At 41.0% G+C, this 24,728-nt stretch overlaps 1 protein-coding gene across 1 annotated transcript in view; it reads right to left on the bottom strand.

Moving 5' to 3' along the window:
- Gmps (guanine monophosphate synthase) overlaps window positions 1-24,728 on the bottom strand; it is an 81,396-nt gene that overhangs the window by 41,395 nt on the left and 15,273 nt on the right. The window contains exons 3-5 of the mRNA XM_008840639.3: window positions 12,944-13,058; window positions 4,305-4,402; window positions 1,958-2,061 (exon numbers count right to left, since the gene is read on the bottom strand). Coding sequence (XP_008838861.1) covers window positions 1,958-2,061; window positions 4,305-4,402; window positions 12,944-13,058 — 317 coding nt within the window. The remainder of the gene's footprint in view (window positions 1-1,957; window positions 2,062-4,304; window positions 4,403-12,943; window positions 13,059-24,728) is intronic.

Here is a 24,728-nt window from a genome sequence, read left to right as displayed (position 1 = left end):
TTAGACAGTGTGGTGGCTAATCCTGGGTGTCAACTTGACTGGATCAGGGATTAACTGAAATGAGAGAGATCTTCTTGATTGGATCATCTGAAGCTGGAAGACACACCCTAAATGTGAGTGTTACCTTCTGATGGCAGCAGTATAAAAGGCCATGGCAGAGAACACCTGGCTTCTTGCTGCTTGCCTTCTCTCTCGCTGGTGAGTTCGTCTTGCTGCTGTAGACTGAAGACTAGCTGATCTTTTGGAATTCGTCAGACCTTCAGCGCCAGATTGGGACTACTGAGACACCCAGCCTCCTGGACTGAGCGACTATGGATTCTCAGCCTCTCCAGTGTGGTGCAGCCATTGTTGGACTACTCAGACTCTATCCTGTGAGCTAAACTTATAAATCTCTGTACATATATATTCATTCTACCGGTTCTGTTTCTTTGGAGAACCCTGACTAATACAGACAGAGATTTTGTCTTACAAGGATACATTACTATACTATACACTATAGAACTGTGTCTGATGTATTCTATGCACTCAAAATGTTTGTTCATAGAATATAAACACTGGGAGCTGAAGAGATGGATCATTAGTTTACTTAAGCTCTTGTAGAAGACCTGGGTTATGCTCCCAGCACTCACATGGCAACTTGTGACCATCTGTAACTCCATTTCCAGGGTATCTGATACCCTCAAAGGCAAAGGCAGGTGGATCTCTGAGTTCAAGGTCAAACTGGTCTACATAGTAAGTTTCAGGCCAGTCAGGGCTATAGGAAGACTCTTATCTCGAAAGAGACAGAAGGGAAGAAAAAAATCTTAGGAAAAATAAAATATAAATACTACCACTTTCTACCACTGTTAATCTTTTATACAAAGTAAAGATCTTTCAATATAAAAATCATTTTTTGCCAGGAGTGGTGGTGCACACCTTTAATCCCAGCACTCAGGAGGCAGAGGCAGGCAGATGTCTATGAGTTTGAGGCCAGCCTGGGCTACATAGTAAGGCTGTACCTCAAAAAAAAAAAAAAAAAAAAAAAGAATACTTTTAAGTCAGACATGATAGGTAACACCTTATAATTCTAGCACTCAGAAGTCTGAGGCAGGAAGGTGGCCCTGAGTTTGAGGTCAGCCCAGGATGACTGCAAAAGTAAGTTTCCAGACCAGCTTGTCTCAAGAAAAAAAAAAGTATTTTAAAACAGTACATGCTTCCTGAATGATTCTTTAAGACTAAATAAGCTTGATTATTAACATGGATTCTATTACTTTTTAAAAAAATATTTTATTATTTTATGTGTACGAGTGTCTGTATGTATGTGAGTGCACCTGTGTTGTGCAATGCCACAGAGGTCAGAAGAGGGCTTCAGATTCCCCTGGAACTGGTGTTAAGGACGGTTCTTAGCTGCCATGTGGGTGCTGGGACTTAAACCTGGGTGGTCTGCAAGAGCAGTCAGTATTCTTAACCACTGAGCCATCTCTCCAGACCCTATTTTTATTTTTTTATGTGTATGAATGTATTGCCTGCACGTATGTAAGGGCACCCATGTTGTGCAGTGCCCGAAGTCAGAAGAGGGTGTCAGATCCCCTGGAACTGCAGTTAAGGATGGTTGTTAGCTGTCATTGGGTTCTGGGAATTGAACCCAATTCCTCTGCAAGAGCAGATGGTGCTCTTAACTGCTGAGCCATCTCTCCAGCCTGATTCTATCACATTTGCAACAGCTATTTTAAAAATGAGAAAAGGTCCATGAGATGGCAAGTTTGGTACTTGCTACCAAATCTGACAAATTGATTTCAATCCCTGAGACTCACAGAGAGGAAGGAAAGAACCCACAAGCTGACCTTCACATGCACATGCACCATCCCCCAATCATTCATAAGGGGAAAAAAGGGAGACCAAAGAGTATCTCATACAAAATCGTACGGTCACTCTGCAATTTCTGAAAAATGAAATCTGCAAAATTTAAAACTTTTACCTGCAACAATGTTACCAGAACGTGCCATGACCTTGAATCCATCAGCTACTTTGTCTACACTGTCTCCATGTGTAAGCAAAACAATTTCTTCCTTCTGAAGGCCCCTAAATGTATAGAAAGTAAAAATTTATAAACAAATCTTAATGGAAATGATTAATAGGTCATTTTGTTTAGAAAATTTTGTCATATGTATAGATTAAGAAAATAGAAAAAAATCTGTAACTATGCAACACAACACCAATGATAAGCTAATAAAGGATATTAAACCTCAAAAAACAGCAATTCATGAACATTGAGAACTAGGGGCTGGAAAGATGGCTCAATGGATAAGAGCACTTGCTATACAAATAGAGGACTTCAGTTAAAATCCCCAGCAGCCTCATAAAAAGCCAGGTATAGCCTCAAATGCATCTGTAAGCCCAGCACTGTGGAGGATAGAGACAGGAAGATCAGGGTTGTTTCCTGGTTGCCATAGCCTAGCTCCACAATTACTTTTGAGTAAAAATGGCATTTTTATACATCAATTTTTGAAAAAGCATAATTGTTTTGGCAGTCCTGAGAATTACACCCAGGACTTCACTCCTGCCAGAAAAATACTCTGCGGCTGAGCTACACCCCTCATCCCTGAAAATTAGAAATTTTGAAAATTAATTATTTTTTTCCTTCATTATTATTAATCAAGAGTCACCTGGAGTCAATTTTGTATTTAAAACTCATTTCATATAATACTTCATGACTTGAATTTTATATTTTTGAATCTGCCCAACTGGGAACAAATCACAAAGAACTTAGGCACAGGTCATAGGAATCCTTAAGAATATATAGTAATGTGGAGCACAATGGCTCAAGCCTTTAATTCTAGGAGACACAGGTGGACCCTGTGAGTTTGAGGCCAGTCTGGTCTATCGAGCAGGTTCTAGACCAGCCAGGGCTACACAGTGAGACCTTGTCTTTTACATATAAAATATCTAGAGAAACTGCATAGTTGAAAAACAAAACAGAAAGCGTTCATTAATAAACATCAATCTGCACCTTATATATTTAATAGTTAGGAAGAAAAATAGCTTTAAAACAAAATTAAAAATAAAAAAAACAAGTGAGTCCACCAATAGTCCATCATAAAAAAATAAAATATTCTCAGGCTGGCCTCCAGCTCACCATTTAGCTGAAAATGACTTGAACTTGTGATCCTCCTGCTTCCACTTCCCAAGTGCTAAGATTTTTTTTTTTTTTTTAAGCAAAGCAGCTCAGTGATCCTAGGAAACATGTGAATAGCAGCTTCATCTCGGGATCATTCATGCCAAGCATGTACTATGCACTCTACCTACAAAGCTACAACTCCAGCCACAATTCATGAATTTTTAAACAGATTAGAGCTACAACATAATTATTATGCCTAGCAATAAAATCAAATAATACATTCACTATATTAAAAACACTGTATACTGCCCATGCACACCTGTAATCCCAGCCCTCGGGGGAATAAGGCAGGAAGATCAAGTTGAGGCCAACATATGCTACACAGCAAGACTGCCTTGGAAAAGAGAAGGGGTGGGAAGAAGGAAAAGGAGAGGGAAGGAGGGACTCTGAGGGAGGGAGAGAAACTACACCAAGGTGTATCAGTTCTCTATCAACAGAGATGGACAGAAAGGGGAAAAAAACATTTCCTCAATGAATCCAGCAAAGGATGGCTAAGTACCCAGCTAGGAAGTAATACGGAAGGAGGTGCGTGCATATGTGTAACAGATGCAGGCAATTTAAAATATGCATTTGCCACGTTTAGCATACTACTGTATAAAATAATCCTTCACCAAAGCAGGAAAAGAGAAAACTAAGCCTGGTGGTGGTTTATACTTATAATCCCAGCACTAAAGGATAAGGGATTTGAGGCCATCACAAGATATAGGATAAACATAGGATTCCAAAACTACATAGGTACTTTCAAGCTACTTCCTAAGTGCCTTCCCCGTTCCTAGTCACCATCACCCCATCCTTTGCTTTCTAGACACTCAACTTGAAAGCAAGTAAATGTACAGCTTCTTCTGCGGCCTTAATGTTACGAACTGGAGAGCCTTCAATTCTGACAAATAACAGCAGCCACTTCCACTTAAAATATATTACTGTTCTTATTTATTAAAAGATATAAAACCCAGGGCTGGCAAGGTGGCTCAGCAGGTGAAGACACTTGTCATCAAGCCTGACAACCTGAGTTCAATCCCCAGGACCCACATGGTAGAAGGAGAGAAGAACAGAGTCTTTTAAGTTGTCCTCTGATTTCTACATGAGCACTGTGGCATGCACTCCCCTCCATACATATAATTAAATAGATGTAGTTTAAAAACAATACCTGAATAATGAGCATGTATTATCCACACTAATGTTGAAGACTCCATCTTCTCTAACATTTTTTTTGTGCACAGTACCTCCAAATACTTTATTCATCATCTGTTCAAAAAGAAAAGCAATATGTTCATATGAATCAAAAGAACTCATTATGCTGAAGTAATCATATCTCCTGCTTCCAAATACCCGTTTATGTTTATACCATAAAAAAAAATACATATATAAGTAAGTAGAGTTTAGCCGAGCGTGGTGGCGCATTCCTTTAATCCCAGAACTCAGGAGACAGAGGCATGTGGATTTCTGTGAGTTGAGGCCAGCCTGGTCTCCACAGCTGTGGCTACAGGGGGACCCTGTCTCAAAAATGACTAATATAAATAAATAAATAAATAATAAAAAGTCTGATAAATGAAGACAGCCATTACTACTACATAGAAAGTTATTAAGAGGAATAATTACCTAACAAAATGATTCAAAATTTGACCTAAATTTTGTTAAAACACTGGCAGATTTTTCCATTACTTTAATTCACGTATTAAAAACAATAAATTTCTGGGGCTGGAGAGATGGCTCAGGGGTTAAGAACACAGATTGTTCCTGTAGAAGACCTAGGTTCTAATCCCGGCACCCACATGGCAGCTAACAACTGTCCGTAACTGCAGTTCCAAACAGCCTCTTCTGTTCTCCTCAGGCATTGCACAATATGGGTGCACTAACCTACATGCAGGCAATACATGCATACACATAAAATAAAAATAACAAAATATTTTTTAAAAAGCATTAAATTTCTTTAATACTAAAGTCAGAATTTGATTTAAAATCATCTGCAAAGGTACACTGAGCTTAAAAAAAAATGTTTAAGGGGCTAAAAAGCCTTCTGTGGTGGTGCACACCTTTAGCCTCAGCACTTGGAAGGCAGAAGCAGGCAGATCTCTGAGATCAAGACCAGCCTGGTCTACATAGCAAGTTCCTGGCCAGCTGGGGCTACAGATAGACCCTGTCTCAAAAATAATTTTTTTTTTTTTAAGAGATAAAGGACTAGAGAGGAGACTCAGTGTTTAGAAGCACTTGTTGCTGTTGTGGAGAACCTGAGCTCAGTTCCCAGCATCTACATGGTGTCTCACCACTGCCTCTCTAGTTCCAGGGGAACTGATGCCCTTTCTGGCCTCCATAGGCACTAGGCACACAAGAGATACATGCAGCCATTCACACATACACATATGCAATAAAATAAATAAATCTTAAAAAAAAAAAAAATCTAATGCCATAGTAGAAAATAAATACCATAACAGGAATTCTGAAAACCAAAAAGCCCTCCAAGATATTTAATATTTTATGCCAAAAGAACAGTCAGAAAGCCTACAAAAAGGGTGTGGTAAATCCACTGCTTTGCAGTTAAACCCGTCTACTGAAATTCCATATTCCAGTAGACGCTTATTTCATTCTGTCCCTCCCTTTTTTTTTTTTTTTAAATCTTTTTGAGACAGGGTCTCCCTGCAGCCCCAGCTGGCCTGGCACTAACTATGTAGATCAGGCTGGCCATGAACTCACAGAGGTTTGCCTGCCTCTGCCTCCTGAGTACTGGGATTAAAGGTTTGTGCCACCATACCCAGCATTCTGCACCATCCTAAACCCTCCACATCTGATAAATACAGCTTTGACATCATAACTACAGTTTAGTTTGGTGTGTGTTTTATAAAAGTCCTAAGGATAAAGACAGCCAGACTCCAACAAAGAGAAAAGGCCAAGTAAATATTTAATCTTGTAGTTTATAAAAGCAAATTATTCAAAACCATTAGCAAATGCTACCCTGCCCCCCAATTTTTTTTAGGCATTCATTCAGTTGAGTCTCTCAGTAAAGAAACATGTTACCCTTTGTTTAACCCAGTAATTCTCAAGCTCAAGTCTCAGATACAGCCCCTTTCTCCAGCACATGAAGGTACAGTGTAAGAGGCCAGGCTACAGTCTAATCTAATCTACAGCCTCTAGTCTTGTCCATGTTCTAGTCTAGATTCTGGAGTGCTACCAGTGCTACCTACTAAAAGTTAAGATGAATGAGGTAGCACATGATTAAATTCTTCAATGGCCCTCTAGCATCTACAGATGAGGGTGGACTCAGTCTCAAGGCCCTATTGTGCCAGGAGCAGTTCTTCAACTCTAGCCATTACAACCCAGAGGCATCTCTACACAAATGCTGACAAAATGGACAAAAATAAAATTTTGTTTCTAGATTCTGAAATCTGAATCTCATTTCATTTTCACATTCTACATATAAAAAAATATAACCTTTTTTTTTAAAGAACAAGGCCTTAGCCGGGCATGGTGGCACCTGCCTTTAATCCCAGCACTCGGGAGGCAGAGGCAGGCGGATCTCTGAGAGCTCAATGCCAGCCTGGTCTACATAGGGAGTTCCAGGACAGCTGGGGCTACAAGGAGATCCTGTCTCAAAAAGACCACAAAAAATAAAAAATTAAAAAATTAAAAATAAAAAACAGGGCCTCATATAGCCCAGGTTAGTCTCAAATTCTTTGCTATGTAGCCAAAGGTATCCTTGAACACTTGATTCTTCTGCCTTTACTAATTCTTTATTAAAAGTTTTTTTTCCCAGTCATTTAAAAACATAAAAACCATCTTTGTTTGCAAGCCAAGTAAGACAGATTTAGCATGCATGCCACCGTTTGCTAATTCCCTGGTTTATAAATTCCAAGTCCATTATATCAAACACAAGACTTTTTATTACATGGCCCTTAACTAATATTCAGTTTGACCTCTCATCCTTCCCCTTATTCTCCAGTTCACCCACTCAAACTTGTATGATTATCAAAACAGACCACGATGTCTGTTCGAACTCTTTACAGCCCAAGGGGCAGGGCAGTGTGCAGCCTAGAGCCATCATTCAAAAGCGCTGAGTGAAAAATGAACGTGTTCATCTTCAATGAGCCTTCATGGGCACTTCTGCCTCCCATAACCCACAGTTCATAATTAGAAAATAGCTACAAGACTAAGATTGTTGGAACTGTGCATAGTCCGAACAGTCTAAATAAGCAAAGACTTCTACAAAGCTAAGGGCTTGTAACAATATTTAGAACTATCTCACCTGTTCAGAAAGCTTTTGTGATTATTTTTTGGCTCTGTATTAGTAAAAGCCAAAGAACAAAAAGCTGAGGAATCAGTTAAACATGTATTTGAAAAGGGATGACCACATAAAGAACTTATTTTGGCCAGCCGTGGTAGCACACGCCTTTAGTCCCAGAGGCAGGCGGATCTCTGTGAATTCAAGGCCAGCCTGGTCTACATAGCACGTTCCAGGCTAGCTGGGGCTACAGGGAGACCCTGTCTCAAAAAGACCAAAAAAAAAAACAATATGGTTTTCACTCTCTCCCTGTTGGCTAGCTTTCAGTGTTAAAAGATTTTATGCAGGCTACTAGGGGAGAAAAGACATCAACGGTATTATCCAGCATCAGATCCTATATGCTATAATACCATCCTACCAAGCAAAAAGTGTCCACTGGATTAATATCAACAATATTGTTTACAAAGGTAAACAACCATTCTCTTGATTAGATTGGAGACCTGTTCCACAGGAGAGAACTCATGCCTGGTGCTTTACAATAGTAAAAACCCATTGCTAAGGAAGTCATAGGCCCTAGGGGAGAGCCTATTAATGTTGTTTTTCTAAATGGTTATCTTGTCAAACTGTCTTTAAATAATTATGTTTATAGCCACAGATTTTGCTGCTCCCATACTGCTCAAAGAAGCTTCTTGTTGCACTGAGTGGTGGTTAATTCAGAGCTGCATTGCTGCTCAAAGTACTGAGAATAAGGGACTGTCAGTACTCAGCTGTAGGTGGGATATCTGTATCAACACCCCACCAGCAACCCATGTCCCCCCATATCCTGCAAGGATTCAGGAACACTGTAGAAGAGGGGGCAGAAAAAATACAGGCACCAAAGGACAAAGAAGAGTGCTGTGAACTGCTGTTATCTGAACATGGCATGACCACTGCACACATGAATTCACAGCAGCTGTGATTACCTGCACAAGACCTACACAGATGAAGCCATTTAAAAATTCCAGCATGATGGAGGGAGGGGCTGCTGAGCCCCTATCCTTAGCTATGGAGCTTTTGGCAGTTGAAAGCTGCTGGGGACAGTCACTTTTCCTTGGGGATGTAGTCACTGAGAGGTTTCCCCATGCCCCAGTGAATGACCCACAGTCCATGAAATGAGAATATGAGCAGGGCTAGCTGGACTCAGCAGGTGGATTGATGAGTGGATGGACAGACGGACAAACAGATGGATGGACACAGACACACACGCATACCCCAAATTAAGAGGGAGAGATGATGGGGGGAGGGGATTCTGGGTGACTGAATGGTAGATATGATCAAAATACACTGTATACATGTATGAATGTATGAATGGGGGAGGGGTTGAGACATGTTCTCACTATGTAGCCCTGGTTGGCCTGGAACTCACTGTGTAGACCAGGCTGGCCTCTAACTCACAGATTTCATAAGCCCTATCCAGACCTAGCTTATAGGCTCAGATCTTCTTTTTTATCTGTGTATGCTAAGGTTGTACAATAAGGCTTAGATTAAGGAGGAGAAGAAAGTCTACCAATAAAAGTAATTTGGGAGTGGAGCACAACATCAACACTTTGTTATCTTGTGGCAGATCACACTGGTAGGTGAGGCAGGAGAACTACAAGGTCCAGGTCCACCTAGGCTACACTGCGAGATCCTATCTCAAACAAAAGCTAAACAAAAGAAAGAAAAACATTTTTGGACAAAAACTTTCAGGGAATATAAAAAAGACAAGTCAGGCATGGTGGTGCACGCTTTCAATCCCAGTACTTGGGAGGCAGACGCAGACAGATCTCTGTGAGATCAAGGCCAGGCTGGTTTACATAACAAATGCCAGGTTAGCTGGGGCTACAGTAAGACCCTTGTCTCCAAGAAAGACAAAAAAAAAGACAAGGGCTGGTGAGATGGCATAATGGGCAAAGGTACTTGCTACTAAGCCTGATGCCCTGGGTTCATTCACCAGAATCTGTCCAAGGGAAACAGAAAACTGACTCTTGTCAAGATGTTTTTTTGGCCTCCATACACACAATGTCTCATACGTGTACCCTCCACCCCCAACAATAAAATAAAAATGTAATTAAAACTTCTCTTAAAAAAAAAGAAAGAAAGAAAAAAAGCCAAGTAGGCAAAGGTGTGATGGTACACACCTTTAAGCCCAACAAACGCAGGAGGATCTCTGTCTGTTCAAGGACAGCCTGGTCTACATGGTTGAGTTCCAGGTTACACAGTAAGACCCTGTCTCAGAAACAAGTAAAGTTGGGGCTGGAGAGGTGGCTCAGCAGTTAAGAACACTTCTTGCTCTTCCAGAGAACCTGGGTTCAGTTCCCAGCATCTACATGGCAGCTGAGAACTGTTCCAGGAGTTCCGCTTCCTCTTCTGGACACCAGTGAACACCTACATACATGCAGGCAAAACACTCATACACATAAAAAAATACATCTTTAAAACTTTTTTTTAAAAAAGCCAAGTGAACCCATAAACATTAGAGACAAGCTACTATGCATCTGTAACATCTGTGTGTTTCATTATGATAGGACAGCTGGCAGGAGTTCAGTATGTAACATAAAGATCTCTCCTATCATAATGAAGCACACAGATGACTCAGGGTAAAACCAGGCAAAAGTTGAGGATGCAGCTTAGCTTGGTTGGCAGAGTACTTGCCTAGCACACCCAAAGGCCTGGGCTCATGTCTAGCAACAATAAGCAGAGTTGAATTTCTGCCAGAATATCAAGATCAGTCTATTGTGTTATCCACCCACAACAGTCCATATTAGTAACAAAACTCTTCACACACTTAATATCAGTAGGCCTGGCTACAGCTATTAAATAACAGAAAAACTTCGCCTTGCAATTACATAGGAAACTTACAGAGAAAAATGCTAAACCACTGTATCATTTTTAATATTTGGGGTTTTTTAATTTTTTTTAAATACTTTATCATTTTTATTTTATGTGTTGCCTGTATGTGTGTAAGTGCATCTGTGTCATGCAATACCCAGAGTCAGAAGAGGGAATTGGATTACCCTGGAACTAGAGTTACAAATGATTATTAGCCACCATGGGGGTTCTGGGGATTGAAACTGAAACTGGGTCTTCTGAACTATTTCTTCAGCCCTTTTTTCTTCTGCCCACACAAGCTAGAAGAGTGCATCAGATACCCTGGATCTTGAGTTATGGATGGTTATTAGCCGCTATATGAGTGCCAGGTCCCAAACCCAGGTCCTCTGCAAAAGCAGCCAGTGATCTTAACCACTGAGCCATCTCTCTAGGCCCAATATATTTTTGGTTTTTTTTTGAGTTACAGTCTCCTGTAGTCCTGGCTAGCCTTGGAATATTGCCTCTACATAACAAGGTATGTGCAACTAAACCAGTATCTTTTTGTTGCTGTTGGACTTTTTTTGTTGTTTGTTTATTTAGTTAGTTAGAGGCAGAGTCTCTTACAAAACCGCAAGTGAGAAGTCATATTATAATGACTGACTATTCTGGCAAGGAGGAACTATAAACTGTGTAAATATGTTAGACGTTGGGACAAAGGTATATTGAAAAATGTAGTCAGCCAATTTCCAATATTCAATTTAATCAGGATGCAGGCTCTTTTAGACGAAACAAACAATTTTTCCAAAGTCAAATTTATAATCATCATTTAGGCTTTTTCAGAAACAAGAAAAAAGGAGACTTCTACTATAAAACTTTTTGTCTAATAGAAAATACTGTAGATTTTATACTTCACATACTTTAGTGACTACTATTTTCTCTTAACCAACATGGAAAATCATCATAAGCAACTTTAGGAAATCAAATCTGGTACAGCAGTTTTACTGGCTGGATTCTTCTAGTATTGTGCTCAATATTCAACAACAGGAACTACAACAGCCGATTTTCTTATGTGAATACTGAATTGTATTTCCTGATTTCACTAAAAGCCCAGAGCCATCTATAAGAAAGCGCATTAATCTTTACTTTCTCCTTTTCAAGCAGCTTCCCTTAAGCACAACAGATTCAACCATTTTATTTTAAAAAAATCATTTTTTAACTTCCACTGTTTTGTCCACTTACTGTAATTTCAAATTATTCACATTTCAAGAACTTAACCAACTCACTGAAAGACATGAACAGCTCTCTAGGGTATCACAAGTAGACTAATTCCACTTCCACATGGGTCATGTCTTCTACTGTATCATTGCATGATAAAGCCAAAAGGTAGGCAAACGGAATAGAGGCAGATAATTTACAAACTGAACAAGTTGATCCACAGTCATAATCCACTTGGCTATTCTTAGCACAGAAGAAAACCTTGAGGTTTTTTTTTTGGGGGGGAGGGGTTGGAGGAGAGGGAGGAGGCATGGATTTGATCAAAACACTGGGTGCTGGGATTTGAACCCGGGTCTTCTGCAAGAACAACCAGTGTTCTTAACTGCTGAGCCATCTCTCCAGTCCCATGTCATTTTTTTTTAAAAAAAAAAAAAAAAAAAAAAAAAAAAAAAAAAAAAAAAGAAGTGAACTATATTAGAGCACTCGAAAGGCTACAGAAGGATCGCTAGTTTGGTCTACACAGCCTAAATTCTGTCTTAAAAAGATGAGCAAGATGGATGGGGGAAAGCAAGGACATAAAATATACTAATGCATCAACTAATAACAGATTAGTCAGGGACGCTTCCTAGCTCAGTTTCCAGATGATCTAATCAAATAAGACAGTATTTCAAGTTATCTAACTGGATAATCATTTTGATTACAACTATAAGTAAAAACTTTTTTAAAATGTATCTATTTATATTCTTTCAATCTTGTTAAATAAAACTGTTCTTCAATAAATGGGAATTCAGCATGTTACTGGTTCAGCATTATCTATCACCTTATCAAAGATAATACTTGCCAGGTAAATCTCTATTTTTTTTTTGGGGGGGGGGGACTTTTTGAGAAAGGGTCTTCCTGTAGCCCCAGCTGGTCTAGAACTCACTATGTAGACCGGGCCAGCCTTGAACTCACACAGATCTGCCAGTCTCTGCCTCCCAAGTGCTGGGATTAAAAACGTGTATGGGGCTGGAGAGACAGCTCAGCGGTTAAAAACACCGGCTGTTCTTGCAGAAGACCCAGGTTCGAATCCCAGCACCCACATGGCACCTAACAACTGTCCATAACACCAGTCCCAGGGGATCCGACTGCCTCTTCTGATCTCCACGGGCATTGCACGACACAGGTGCACTTACCTACATGCATACACATAAAATAAAAATAACTAAAAAATTAAAACAAAAAAGCAAAATTGTGTTACCAAACTTGGCTAAATCTGTATTTCTTAAACTAAGCTAGTATGGCCAAAATATAGAACACTTAGTAACAAATGATGGTGGGTAGGTGGAACAAGAGGAATTCTCATTATTTAAAAGGTGAACAGTATTGTATTATAAGTTCCTTATTCAGTTAGTTCCGTAATGCTAGTATAGCAATTAATACACAGGAGTAATATGCACAGATTACCCTAAAGAAACAAGTACTGCTACAGTTCAAATCACAAGAAGAATAAAACGTTAAGTCAACTCAAAGTCAATTTGCAGCTGTACCTGCATGCCATAGCAAATTCCAAGAACAGGCTTGCCAATGGTGAATATTGCTGGATCAAACCAGGGGGCATCTTCTGCATACACAGAATTGGGTCCTCCAGAGATGATGATAGCACTGTGGATTCAAAGAAGAGAGTCAGTGAAGAATCTGGCTGCTAATCTTTATAAAAAGTCTATCCTTTAACAATATCCTCAACAAATGTCCCATTTTGCCCCATATGCTCTGCTCTTAAAGGTCAGGTCAATAGTGTTATATAATTTAGCTACATTATAATTAGCAAAACAAACAGTCTATAGGTTAACTGAGGAGTGGGGACTACTAAAGGACAGGTAGGTACAAGCTGAGGCCCACATTCCTCACATGGCCACTGACACATCTTATCCAGCCTTCAACCGTCTAGAAATTAAAAACATTTAATAGGAATAGGATGTGAAAATTTCTATTTACAGATATTCTCTAGGCGGGGAAAAAAAAACAAAAACTAAAGCTGACAACCAGAAGCCACCAGAGATTCTGGTTTGATTTGGTTTGGAGACAGTCCCATGACATTGCCAAAGCAGGCCTGGAACTCACTATCCTGCCTCAGTCTCCTGAGTGCTGGGACAACAGGCATGCCACAGCCAGCTATACTCCAGGTCTTGACTCCTGCAATGACTACAAACAGCTAAAACAGGGAACTTGTGCAGGCATGGTGGTGCCTGCCTATAGCCTCAGCACTTTGGAAGCTAATAATCCTAGTGAACTCATAAGACTTCTCTGAATTTTGTGTGGGTAATATGAAACAAGGTATACAATATTATCTTCTGCTAAAGAAATGAAAGAATCTATTCAAATGATAAAGAGGTTTGGGGTCAGACCTAAAGTAGATCTATAACCTACTTCCTACCAAAGCTCAAGTTCTGTAAAACATAAAGCAAATTTTGTTAAACACAGGGCTGTAGGGATGTAACTCAACGGTAGTGTTTGCAAGGCCCCAGCAACAACAGAAGAGGAAGGAGGGAAGTCAGCGTACTTAATACCAGAAATTTTAGACTCTCAAATACTTAGTCTGGGGATTGTTTTTAAATGTACTTATTATTCTGTGTGTGTACATGATGGGGGGACAGGGTGTGTGCTACAGCACTCCTGTGAAGTTAGAGGACAATCATGTAGAGTTGGTTCTATCCTTTCACCTTATGTGAGTTCTAGGCTGGCCCTGAACTCAGAGACCTGCCTACCTCTGCCTCCAGAGTGCTGGGATTAAAGGCATGCACCACCATGCCCAGCAACACACTTTTTAAAAAAAAAGAAAAAGAAACAGTTGTTAATACATATGCACTATACATTGATTGGAATTTCTAATTTCATAAAACACTAATGGACACAAAAAGTCCTATGTCTTAGTAACAGTGAGTGATTTCCTCCCCATTTTCTCAATCTCTAGATAGGTTATCACGAGGGAGGGAGGGAGGGAGGGAGGGAACCAACAAAGATTGCCCATAGTTCTTAATCTTGGAGATGAGACCCCATGAAATTCCCCCCTTCCACCCTGGCATGTCAACTGGTTTTGTCACTATGCAGATCTTGTTCGACAGCACACTGTGGAGATTTCATTGGTGTAACTTCCTTATCATGTCTAGAACGTATTAACTAGCAGCAGGTGGGGTTTTTTGTCCCTCTGGCTCTTACATTTTCCATGATGTTCCCTGAGACTGAGGTACTGAGGTTGCATTGTAGATGTATCACTTAGAGCTGAGCACCTTACAGTCACTTATTCTTTGTATTCTGAGCAGTTGTGGAACTTTGTAATAGTTTCCATCTCTTACAAAAAGCTTCTTTGATGAGTGTTGAGCGGACACTTGTCTGTAAATATGAGGATATGTATTTAGAATACAGTAAGAAATTATATTAGTCTAGGAAACGGACAAAAGTAGGTTCTTCTCTAGGGTCTATGAGCTCTCTAACCATGTGTACTTGGCTGTTTACAGTGCCATGCATGAATTCCCTTCTAATCAATGGATGCTGAGAAGGGGGAGAATCAGTTTTCTCCAGGTACTAGTTCCCTGAGAGGTTATCTAATACCAAGCAAACAGTCAAACACAGGTACACATGAGCACCACTAAATGGACTCAGTGCATTTTATGGATGTGTGTATTTATAAATATATGTACGTACACATTAACATAATAAAGAAGCAAACAAGAAACTTTTGAGAGAGAGTCAGGAACAGAGTAGGAGCTGGAGGGGTACTGGGAGGGATAGAAATAATATAAATACAACTATGAAAGCATGAAATTCTCAAATTTACAAAAAGAATTAAGCCAGGCATGGTGGTGCATGCCTTTAATCCCAGCACTCAGGAGGCAGAGGCAGGCAAATCTCTCTGAGTTCAAGGCCAGCCTGGTCTACAAAGTGAGTTCTACCAGCTGGGGCTACAGGGAGACCCTGACTCAAAAAGACAAAAATAAATAAATAATTAAATATTAACAAAGAAACCTTAAGTTAACTACAGCATATATCAAAGGAACTTACCAGATAATTACAGAATATTGTGTGACAGAAACAGAACAGAACACACATTCTTCAACAGTACATGAAACTGTCAGTAAAACAGATTAGATTCTAGGCCACAAGAAGCATTGAAATAAACTCATTTAAAAAAAAAAAAAAAAAGCAAAGCCAGGTGTGGTGGCATATACCTTTAATCAGGACTCGGGAAGCAGGCAGATCTTTCTGAGTTCAAAGCCAGCCTGATCTACACAGCAAGTAACAGGCCAGCTGGGGCTACAGGGAGACCCTGTCTCCAAAAGATTAAAATAAAAACAAACCTACAGAAACATGAATTCATAGAGACATAATCTCTTACATGTTCCATGGATCACGGAAGAAACCAGGAAGAGGACAAAAAGGTTAGAACCAAATGAAAACAAACGCACAACTTATTAGAACCTTTACAGCACACTCAAGGCAGTTCTAAGAGGAAAGATTATTTTATATTTTTTAAAAAAAGACCAGAAAAAAAGGGGGGGTGGAATTTCAAATAAATATCTAACTATGCACCTCAAGGTCTTGGAAAAATAATGACCTAATCCCAAAACCAGCATGCACCCGGATATATTAAAGATCATGGCAGAAATTAATTAAATGAAGACTGAAACAGGAATACATAGGGCCATCAGGATGGTTCAGAGGGTAGAGGTGCTTGCATACAGACCTAAAAACCTAGTTCAACTCTCAGATCCCTTATGATGGCAAGAAAGAACCAATGCCCAAGAGTTGTCTTCTGACTTCTACAAGTGTGCCTGCACTCACACACACAATAAAAGTATGTTACTACAGAGTTCTATAAAATAAAAGAATCATTAGGGAATACTTTAAAAAACTTACATACAAGGGCTGGAGAGATGGCTCAGCAGTTAAGAGCACTGACTACTCTTGCAGAGGACCCGAGTTTGATTCCCAGCACCCACATGGAGGCTACGAACCGTCCTTAACTCCAGTTCCGGGGAATCTGATGCCCTCTTCTGACCTCTGAGGCACTGCACGACATGGGTACACTAGCACACATGCAGGAAAATAAAAATAATAAATAAAATATTTACCAAAAAAAAAAAAAAAAGTGCCAAAAAACTGGAAACCTGTAGGAATGACTTTTCTGGGAATGTCTTCTGTTACAAATGGAATCTTACCTAACCTTGTGACCAAAGTTAATCTTCTGTTCTAAGATCCTGAATGAAACAGGAACATCCACTAGAGTTCCACTCTTGATCAATATAGTTACATCTGTTTGCAGATGACAAGAGCCTATACTTAAAACACCCAAAGATTTCATCAGAAAACTCTTAAACCTGATATGTTCAATGAAATAGCAGGATATTAAAAAAAAAAAAAATCAACATACAAAAACTATCTTTGTCCAGTAACAGTGACAAAGAAATCAGGAGAAAAAATACCTCCAGTAGCTTCAAAAAAAAAAAAAAAAAAAAAACCTGTGAACAAAACTAAGCAAAGAGGCTTCTATAATGAAAACTTTAAGACACTCACAAAAGAACAATACCTCAGAAGATGGAAAGATGTTCTAAGCTCATGGATTGGTCATTAGTATTATGATAAAGGCTATAATACCAAAAGTAATCAACAGATTCAATGCCATCTCCATCAAAAGCCCTGACATTCATTGTGGAAGGGAACACAAAAGACACCAAATACCAACCAACCCTTCACAAAGAGAGCCATGCTGAAGGTATTATAATTACCAATTTCAAATTACACTACTGAGCCTTGGTAATAAAAATGGCATGGTCCTGGCACAAAAACAGAAACAAATACCAAGGGAGCGGAACAGTGGACAGAGAAATGAACACACAGATATAGCCACCTAATTTTTGACAAAGCTGTCAAAAACATGCATTGTTTTTGACAAATGGTACTGGGGAAACTGGACTTCCACCTTTCCACCTGCACAAGAATGAAATTACATGCAAATCTCTCACCCCTCAGAGAAACTGATGAAAACCTTTTTGAATGTAAGATCTGAATATTTGAAACTGCTAAATAAAAACATAAAGAAGAAAAAAACAAATAGCCAATAAATAATTAGGAAGTGTTTAACATCCTTAAGCCCTTAGGAAAATGCAAATGAAACGCTTTGAGTTTCCATCTCATTCCAGTTAGAAAAGCTATCATCAAGGAAACAAATGAAGGTTGGAGAGCCAGTTCAGCTGTTAAAGGCTAAGGCTCATAACCAAACATCAAATGTTCAGTTCCCAGCATTCATGTCGTTAAAGCCCATCTCTCCAGTTTCCCTTTTCTACCCTACAATATCATGCTCATGCACCAATAAAGAAAAGACATTTTTAAAAAAAAAAAAAAAAAGGAAAGAAAATAAAAGCCAGGCAGACAGTGATGCACACCTTTAATCCCAGCACACACAGGTAGAGGCAGGTGGACCCCTCTGAGTTTGAGGTCAGAGGGGATCACTGTGAGGCCTTGTCTCCAAAAAGAAAGAAAAAAAAAAAAAAATGAGGAACTTAGGAGGTGGCTCAGTCCATAATGTGATAATGTGCTCACTATGCAACTATGAGTACCCGAGTTTAGATACTTAGCACCCATGTAAAAGCCTAGCATGGTAGCATGTGCATATAATCCCAGTGCTAGGGGTGGAAACAAGGAGCTTCCAGGGGTTTCCTAGCCAGCCAGTCTTACCTGGTGAGCTCTAAAGTCAATCAGAGACCTTGTTTCAAAAAAAAAGATGAGAGTAACTGAGGAAGGCACCCAATGAAGACTTCTGGCCTCTACTGCGTGTGGGGTGGGGGCAGGAGAAACCAATGAACTAGAAAAACACATTAGGGCAAGATAGGAAGAGATCTAAATGGAGGTGGGAAATAGAATAACATAACTGTTAAGAAAGCAGAAGAAGCCAGGTGTGGGGGCGCACACCTTTAATCCCAGCACTCCAGAGGCAGGGGCAGGTGGATCTCTGTGAGTTCAAGGCCAGCCTGGTCTACATAGAGAGTTCCAGGTCTGCTGGGGCTATAGGGAGACCCTGTGTCTAAAAGACAAAAAAAGAAAGAAAGCAGAAGAGGCTGGGGATACAGCACTATGGTAAAGTGCTTGTCCAGCATGTGCAAGGCCCTAGGTTCAATCTTTAGTCAATCTTTAGTACCTAGCCCCATTAACCATTTTTTCAATGAGGGAGACATGTGGTTTAGCTGGTAGAATGCTCATCTAACAGTCACAAAACCCTGGGTTTCTCCAGCAGCACATAAACTCAGTGTGGTGATACACAACTGTAATCCCAGCACTTGGGAGATCAAGGCAGGAGGATCAGAGTTCTATGTCATTCTCAAGCTACATAGCAAAGTCAAAACCAGCATCAGATACATAAGACCCTGTCTCAAAAAGCAACAACAGAGGCTGGAGAGATGGCTCAGTGGTTAAGAGCAACTGGCTGCTCCTGGAGAGGACCAGGGTTCAATTCCCAGCACCAACATGGTGCCTAACAGCCAATTCCAGGGAATCTGACACCCTCTTCTGACCTCCACAGGCACTGCAAGACACTGGTACACTTGCACACATGCAGGCTATATATGCACTCATATACATAAAAATAAAAATAATAAGCCAGGCATGGTGGCACACATCTTTAATCCCAGCACTCCGGAGGCAGAAGCAGGCGGATCTCTTTGAGTTCAAAGCCAACCTGGTCTACATAGTGAGTTCCAGGCCTGCTGGGCCTACTGGGAGACCCTGTCTCAAAAAAGACCAAAAACAAAAAATAAAAATAAACAAGCCGGGTGTGGTGGCACGCACCTTCAATCCCAGCACTTGGGAAGCAGAGGCAGGTGGATCTCTGTGAGTTCAAGGCCAGCCTAGTCTATATAGTAAATTCCAGGACAGCTGGGCCTACTGGGAGACCCTGTCTCAAAAAGACATATGTCTCCCAATTGGCTGGTTCCTCCGACAGATGGGGCCTGACACGGAACAAGGGCTATGTGAAGGGGAAGCCAGGAGCCATCTTGGGACGGAAGCTGGGAGCCGGGTAGCACGTGTGGTGTGGGGAACACTTAGCCAGCTCAGAAACTCAAAGACAGAATGGACTGACTCCTGTGGACCCGGGGCGAGATCACTGGCCCCTGAGGCATGAGCAAATGCTAGCGGGGACTATGGTAGCCTGGGTGCAGTCTGGTATGGCGGGATATGGCCGCCAAAGGCAGGGGCTAGACACTGGGTTCTCATTCCTTTGTAAGTTAATAAACTCACATAAAATATACAGTTTGGGGGCTGGAGAGATGGCTCACTGGGCAATGAAGAAGACCGAAGTTCAAATCCCAGCACCTACATGGCAGCTAACAACTGTCTGTAACTCCAATTCCAGGGAATCCAACTGCCTCTTCTGTCCTCGCAGGCATTGCACGACACGGGTGCACTTACCTATATGCAGGCAATACACTCATACGCGCATAAGATAAAAATAATATTTTTTAAAAATTTACATATATGGTTGGTCTGATCGCGAAGGAGACCCAGAGACAATTTGGGCCAAAAAACTGGCATAGTCTGGCTGGATAAAGAACTACAGCCTTGGGGATGTGGGTCTCAGAAAGCAGTGCTGTTCCCACTGCCCCTGTGGCCAGTCAGCTGAGCTCTGAGTCCCAAATGCAGGAGAGAAGCCAATCAAAACCCATATGGTTAATGGGGTTAGAGATAGTCATATGGGCTATAAAATGGATCATGAAATCTGTAACTAAAAAGAGGCCAGCTACACAGAAGTGTGGGTCACAGCTATTTTGTAAATGTGGGGATATGTTGCGGGTAGGTGAAGATTTGTTAAAAGTTACCCAAAGGCTAGTAAATCTTGTACCTGCTCTGGACCCAAATGGAGCTCCCAGAGAGACAGAGTGGCCACTTTTCATGATAAAAGATGTGCTCCAGGCAGGAAAAGCTGAAAAGGCTGAACTGACAGACCCAGTTACAGAGCTAGAGAGAGAAGAAAGGCGGGACACTCTGACTTGTGTAAGGTCCAAGGACTCAAGAGGAAAAGACAGATAACAGTAAAAAGGGGAAAAAAAAAAAAAAAAAAAAGCTAACTGTGCTGTGGCGAGGAAATATTCCATGCTAAAATTGTTAAAACTAGGAAAAACAAGCAAGCAAGCAAGCAGAGAGCCCCTGGCCACGGGGCTTGTGAGAGTATGGGACACAGGAGCAAATGATGTCAGTCTAAGTCCTTCAGAAGCTTCACAGCTAAGTTATATAACCACCCATCCATCCTTGCAATTTAGGCTGTTCAACCTAGGCCAATGCAGGGGGGAGCAGGCCTTAATGGGATGGCTGGTTGAAGGCATTAAAGATACATGGTTGTCACCAAGGCTATTGCCATTAATATCAGTTGTACACTAGAAAGGTCAGTAACGCCATGTTGCTGAGGTCACTGCTTGTTGTGAGCATGGGAGAAGAAGAGATGGAACTGAGACTAAGCCAAAACACTCCGTGCCACTGGACTAATAACGTTCAAATTGCCAGGAGGCTCTATATGGATGGTTGGGGAAGAAAGGATCCCCTATAATTCTACTAAACAATGGATCCCATGTGCTGCACACCATGGACATACCAAGCAATACCTGCAAGTGCAATGATGGCTCAACCAGCACACGTACAACTGACAAATTTCTAATTGGATAAGGCCCATTCCTAGGGGTGGAACACACATCTGGTGCTGTAGACCAGGGCAACGCCTCCTGACAAGACAGGCTACAGGCCCTAATGGAGAAGCCATCATGGGTATACTGTTTAATGAGTACAGTACACCTAATGGGATACTGTCTAGGCATTTGTATTTACATTCATGTTTGTTTAAATGTGTCTACTTCCTTCCATCTTTATAGTAGAAGAAACACCACTGAGATAGATCAGTGGCCACAGCCTAAAGACGACTAATGGGGAGGCCCAAGAAACCACTACCTCGCCCTACATCTATCACCCCCTGCAAGGCTCAGGGACTTTAGGGGAAGAAGGACAGGAAGATTAAGAGCGGAGGAAAGGGGTGGAGTGTCTCCTGATTGGCTGGTTCCTCCGATGAACAGGGACTGATATGGAGCAAGGACTACAAAGGGGAAGCCGGCAGCCATCTTGGGATGGGAGCTGGGAGCTGTGGGAAGCACGTGTGGTGTGAGGAATACGCAGCCAGCACAGCAACTCAAAGACAGAATGGACTGACTCCTGTGGATCTGGGGCAAGATCACTGGCCCCTGAGGCATAAGCAAATGCTAGCGGTAACTATGGTACCCGGAGCGTGGTCTGATATGGCAGGCTCTGGCAGCTGGAGGCATGGGGCTAGGCCCTGGGTTCTCATTCCTTTGTATGTGAACAAACTCGCATAAAATATATTATATGGTTTGACTGATTGCACAGGAGACCCACAGAGAATTCGGGCCACAACATCACCACCATCATCACCATCATCACCATCATCATAAGCAACAAGAACAAACAAAAACAATATCCAGATATTATAGTCCCCACCTCTAATTCCACACTTGAAAGGTTGAAGAGAGTACTACAATACTAAATTCAGGGCCATTCTGGTCTACATATTGTCTCAAAAGAAAAAGGGGGGAGTGAGGGATACTTGAAGAGAAAGACAATATACCAAATATTAAGGTTTGAGAGCTAATTAAGGGTATATACTGCAGTTCCTTGCTAGGTAATACTTAAGACCAGTAATTCCACAGGAAAAGGCATAGCAATAACCAGAAACAGCTGTTGAACAGGGATACTGTATATAAGTTAACTGAGCTTTGACTATTTCAGGGTACAGCTGCTGGAACTGGCCCTATCTAACTCATCAAAGTTTTTCATCCTCTAGTAACTAGGCGTTTAGGCCCAGAAACAAAGGGAACTCACTGTCCATACTGCTTTATTTTGAGCTATTCTAGGAGACTTCAACCTCTTCCTATGAAAAAATAAAAAAAAAAAAAAAGTCAATCTTTTTGACTGAAAGTGTAAATTTTTCCTTTTTAATCCCAAATCAAAGCTATGGGAATTTCTTATACAACTATCCACACTCAAAACAAGTTACTAAAAAAAAATACTCCAGCTCTCTGCTTCCCTGGCCCTGCACAACCCACAGCCTCTCTCCAGGGTAAGTCTATCCCGCCTCCACACCTTGACTCCCCCAGCCTCATTCATCCTCCCGTCTCTGCCACCAGTCTCTCCTCCTAGCCTGGGTCCTGTCCCATTCCTAGTCTTGGCGCCCCAGACACCTGAGGAACCACCACTGCTTCCTGATCCTTTGTATCCAGACAAACCCAGTTCCTCCATGCACCCCCAGGAGTCCTCAGGGCCTCTTCCCACCCCCATCTCCCTTTGCATCTCTGGGTGGGATGGCCACCAGCTGCCCTAGATCAGCATCTTTCCTCGGCCCTGCTCTCAGGCCAGTCAACCCCCAAATTCCTGAGGCCAAAATCTTTCCTGGAGGGATCCAGACCTTAGGAGAAAGCCCAAGCACATCTGATCCTCATCTGACTTGGCCCTCTGTGGGAACTCCTGAAGACAAAAGCAATCTGGCCACTCCAATACAAAATCAAAAGAGAGAACTGAAGTTTAGACAAACCAGCTTTTCATGTCCAAAAAGTAAACCACAAAGACACAAAGTCTACAAAAAGAAGCAGACCTATCTTGAAGACTTGAGTCTCACACAAGAATGAGAAACTACAAAAGAAATTCACATGTCAAAATCACAGAGAAAAAATAACATGAAAAACCAAAATAACATATCCCCACCAAATACCAATAATCCCCTAGAGGAGTACAATGAGAACCCCCTAGAGATAATGCAGGACATAGAGATAATGCAGATATAAGTGTAGGAAAGGATTTTCTAAACAGGACAACTGCTCAGGAAACAAGGGCAAGAATTAACAAATGGGGCCTCATTAAACTGAAAAGCTTCTGTACATCAAAGGAGGCAACCAGGGAAGTGAAGAGAAAACCCACAGAACGGGAGAAAAATCTTCACCTGTGACACATCTGACAGAGGTGTAATATCCAAAATATATAACGATCTCAAAAAAGAGAATCAAGACAAGAAGTAACCCAAAATTAAAAGGGCTAAGGAGCTGAACAGAGAGTTCTCAAAAGAAGTAAAGATGGCTATAAAGCATCTTAAAAGATGTTCGACAGCACTATTCTTAGGGAAATGCAAATCAAAACCACTTTAAGATTTCACCCTACCCCAGTCAGACTGGCTAAGATCAAGAGAACAAATGATACCAAATGTTGGAGAGGATGTATTTTCATGGTTTTACTTTTTTCAAGAAATTATTATATTCAGGCAGCAAGAAAGAAAACAACAAAACAAGCAAACAACAAAAACTTCAAGCCTGATCAAAATTTCCAAGAAGTCTAGAACAAAATAAAAATATAAACCTAAGAAAACAGCTCATTATTAGTAGGGACCCAGAACATTGCTGACCCTCTGAGAGTGCCTGAATCCAGCCTCCACTTGGTGCTAAATGAAAAAAGCAACCTAAGTGTCCCTCAAGTGACAAGTGGATAATGAAAATGTGGTACATCTACACAGTGGCGTTCTGCTCAGCAATAAGAAAAGATGAAATTTGCAGCTAAATGGATGGAACTAGAAACTGTTATACTAAGTGAAGTAACACAGACTCAGAAAAAAAATCGACGTATGTTCTGCCCCATATGTGGATCCTAGAACCAAACCCTGATAAGTGAGTATGTATCCAGACTAATTTCAGGAACCAGGATAATGGAAGGAAACAGGGAGGTAAAGGGAAAGAAAGAACCTGAAAGAGAACAGTAGGAAACAGGCCTTAATAAGGGAGATAAGGATAAAAATTGGGTTAGTTTAAAGGAGTGGGGAGGGAAGGGTATACAAGGAACTTAGGTGATAAAGGAAAGAAGGAGCTCAAGAGAGGTAGGCCCGTAAGAGAAGGGTATTATTAAGGGAGAAAGGGGGGAAATGGGGGCACCTTAAGTGGGAAAACCATGATGGCGGGGTGAGACAATGGGAGAGGTAAATAATGCCTAGCTAGTTTTAAAAACCAGAGGGAACCATATTACTCCAACAACCTACTGACAAATTATACATACCAGATCAAGAAATCTATGTAAGGTTTATCTGAGAACAATTGGTCTTTGCCCAAGATTTATCTACATGACACACAGTAATTAAAAGTACCAGACTGGTGGAACTAACCTTCTTGGATGTTTAACAGACATACTTTGAGACCTATAATAATTTGGTCAGAGGGACATAAAGGACAGTTTTTGCTCCTTGCCCTC

Source organism: Nannospalax galili, unplaced genomic scaffold (genome assembly GCF_000622305.1).
Source record: "Nannospalax galili isolate Female #2095 unplaced genomic scaffold, S.galili_v1.0 scaffold59, whole genome shotgun sequence".
NCBI classification, from domain to species: domain Eukaryota; kingdom Metazoa; phylum Chordata; class Mammalia; order Rodentia; family Spalacidae; genus Nannospalax; species Nannospalax galili.
Note: the sequence above shows the minus strand (reverse complement) of the source record. Positions and strands in the feature narration are given on the sequence as shown.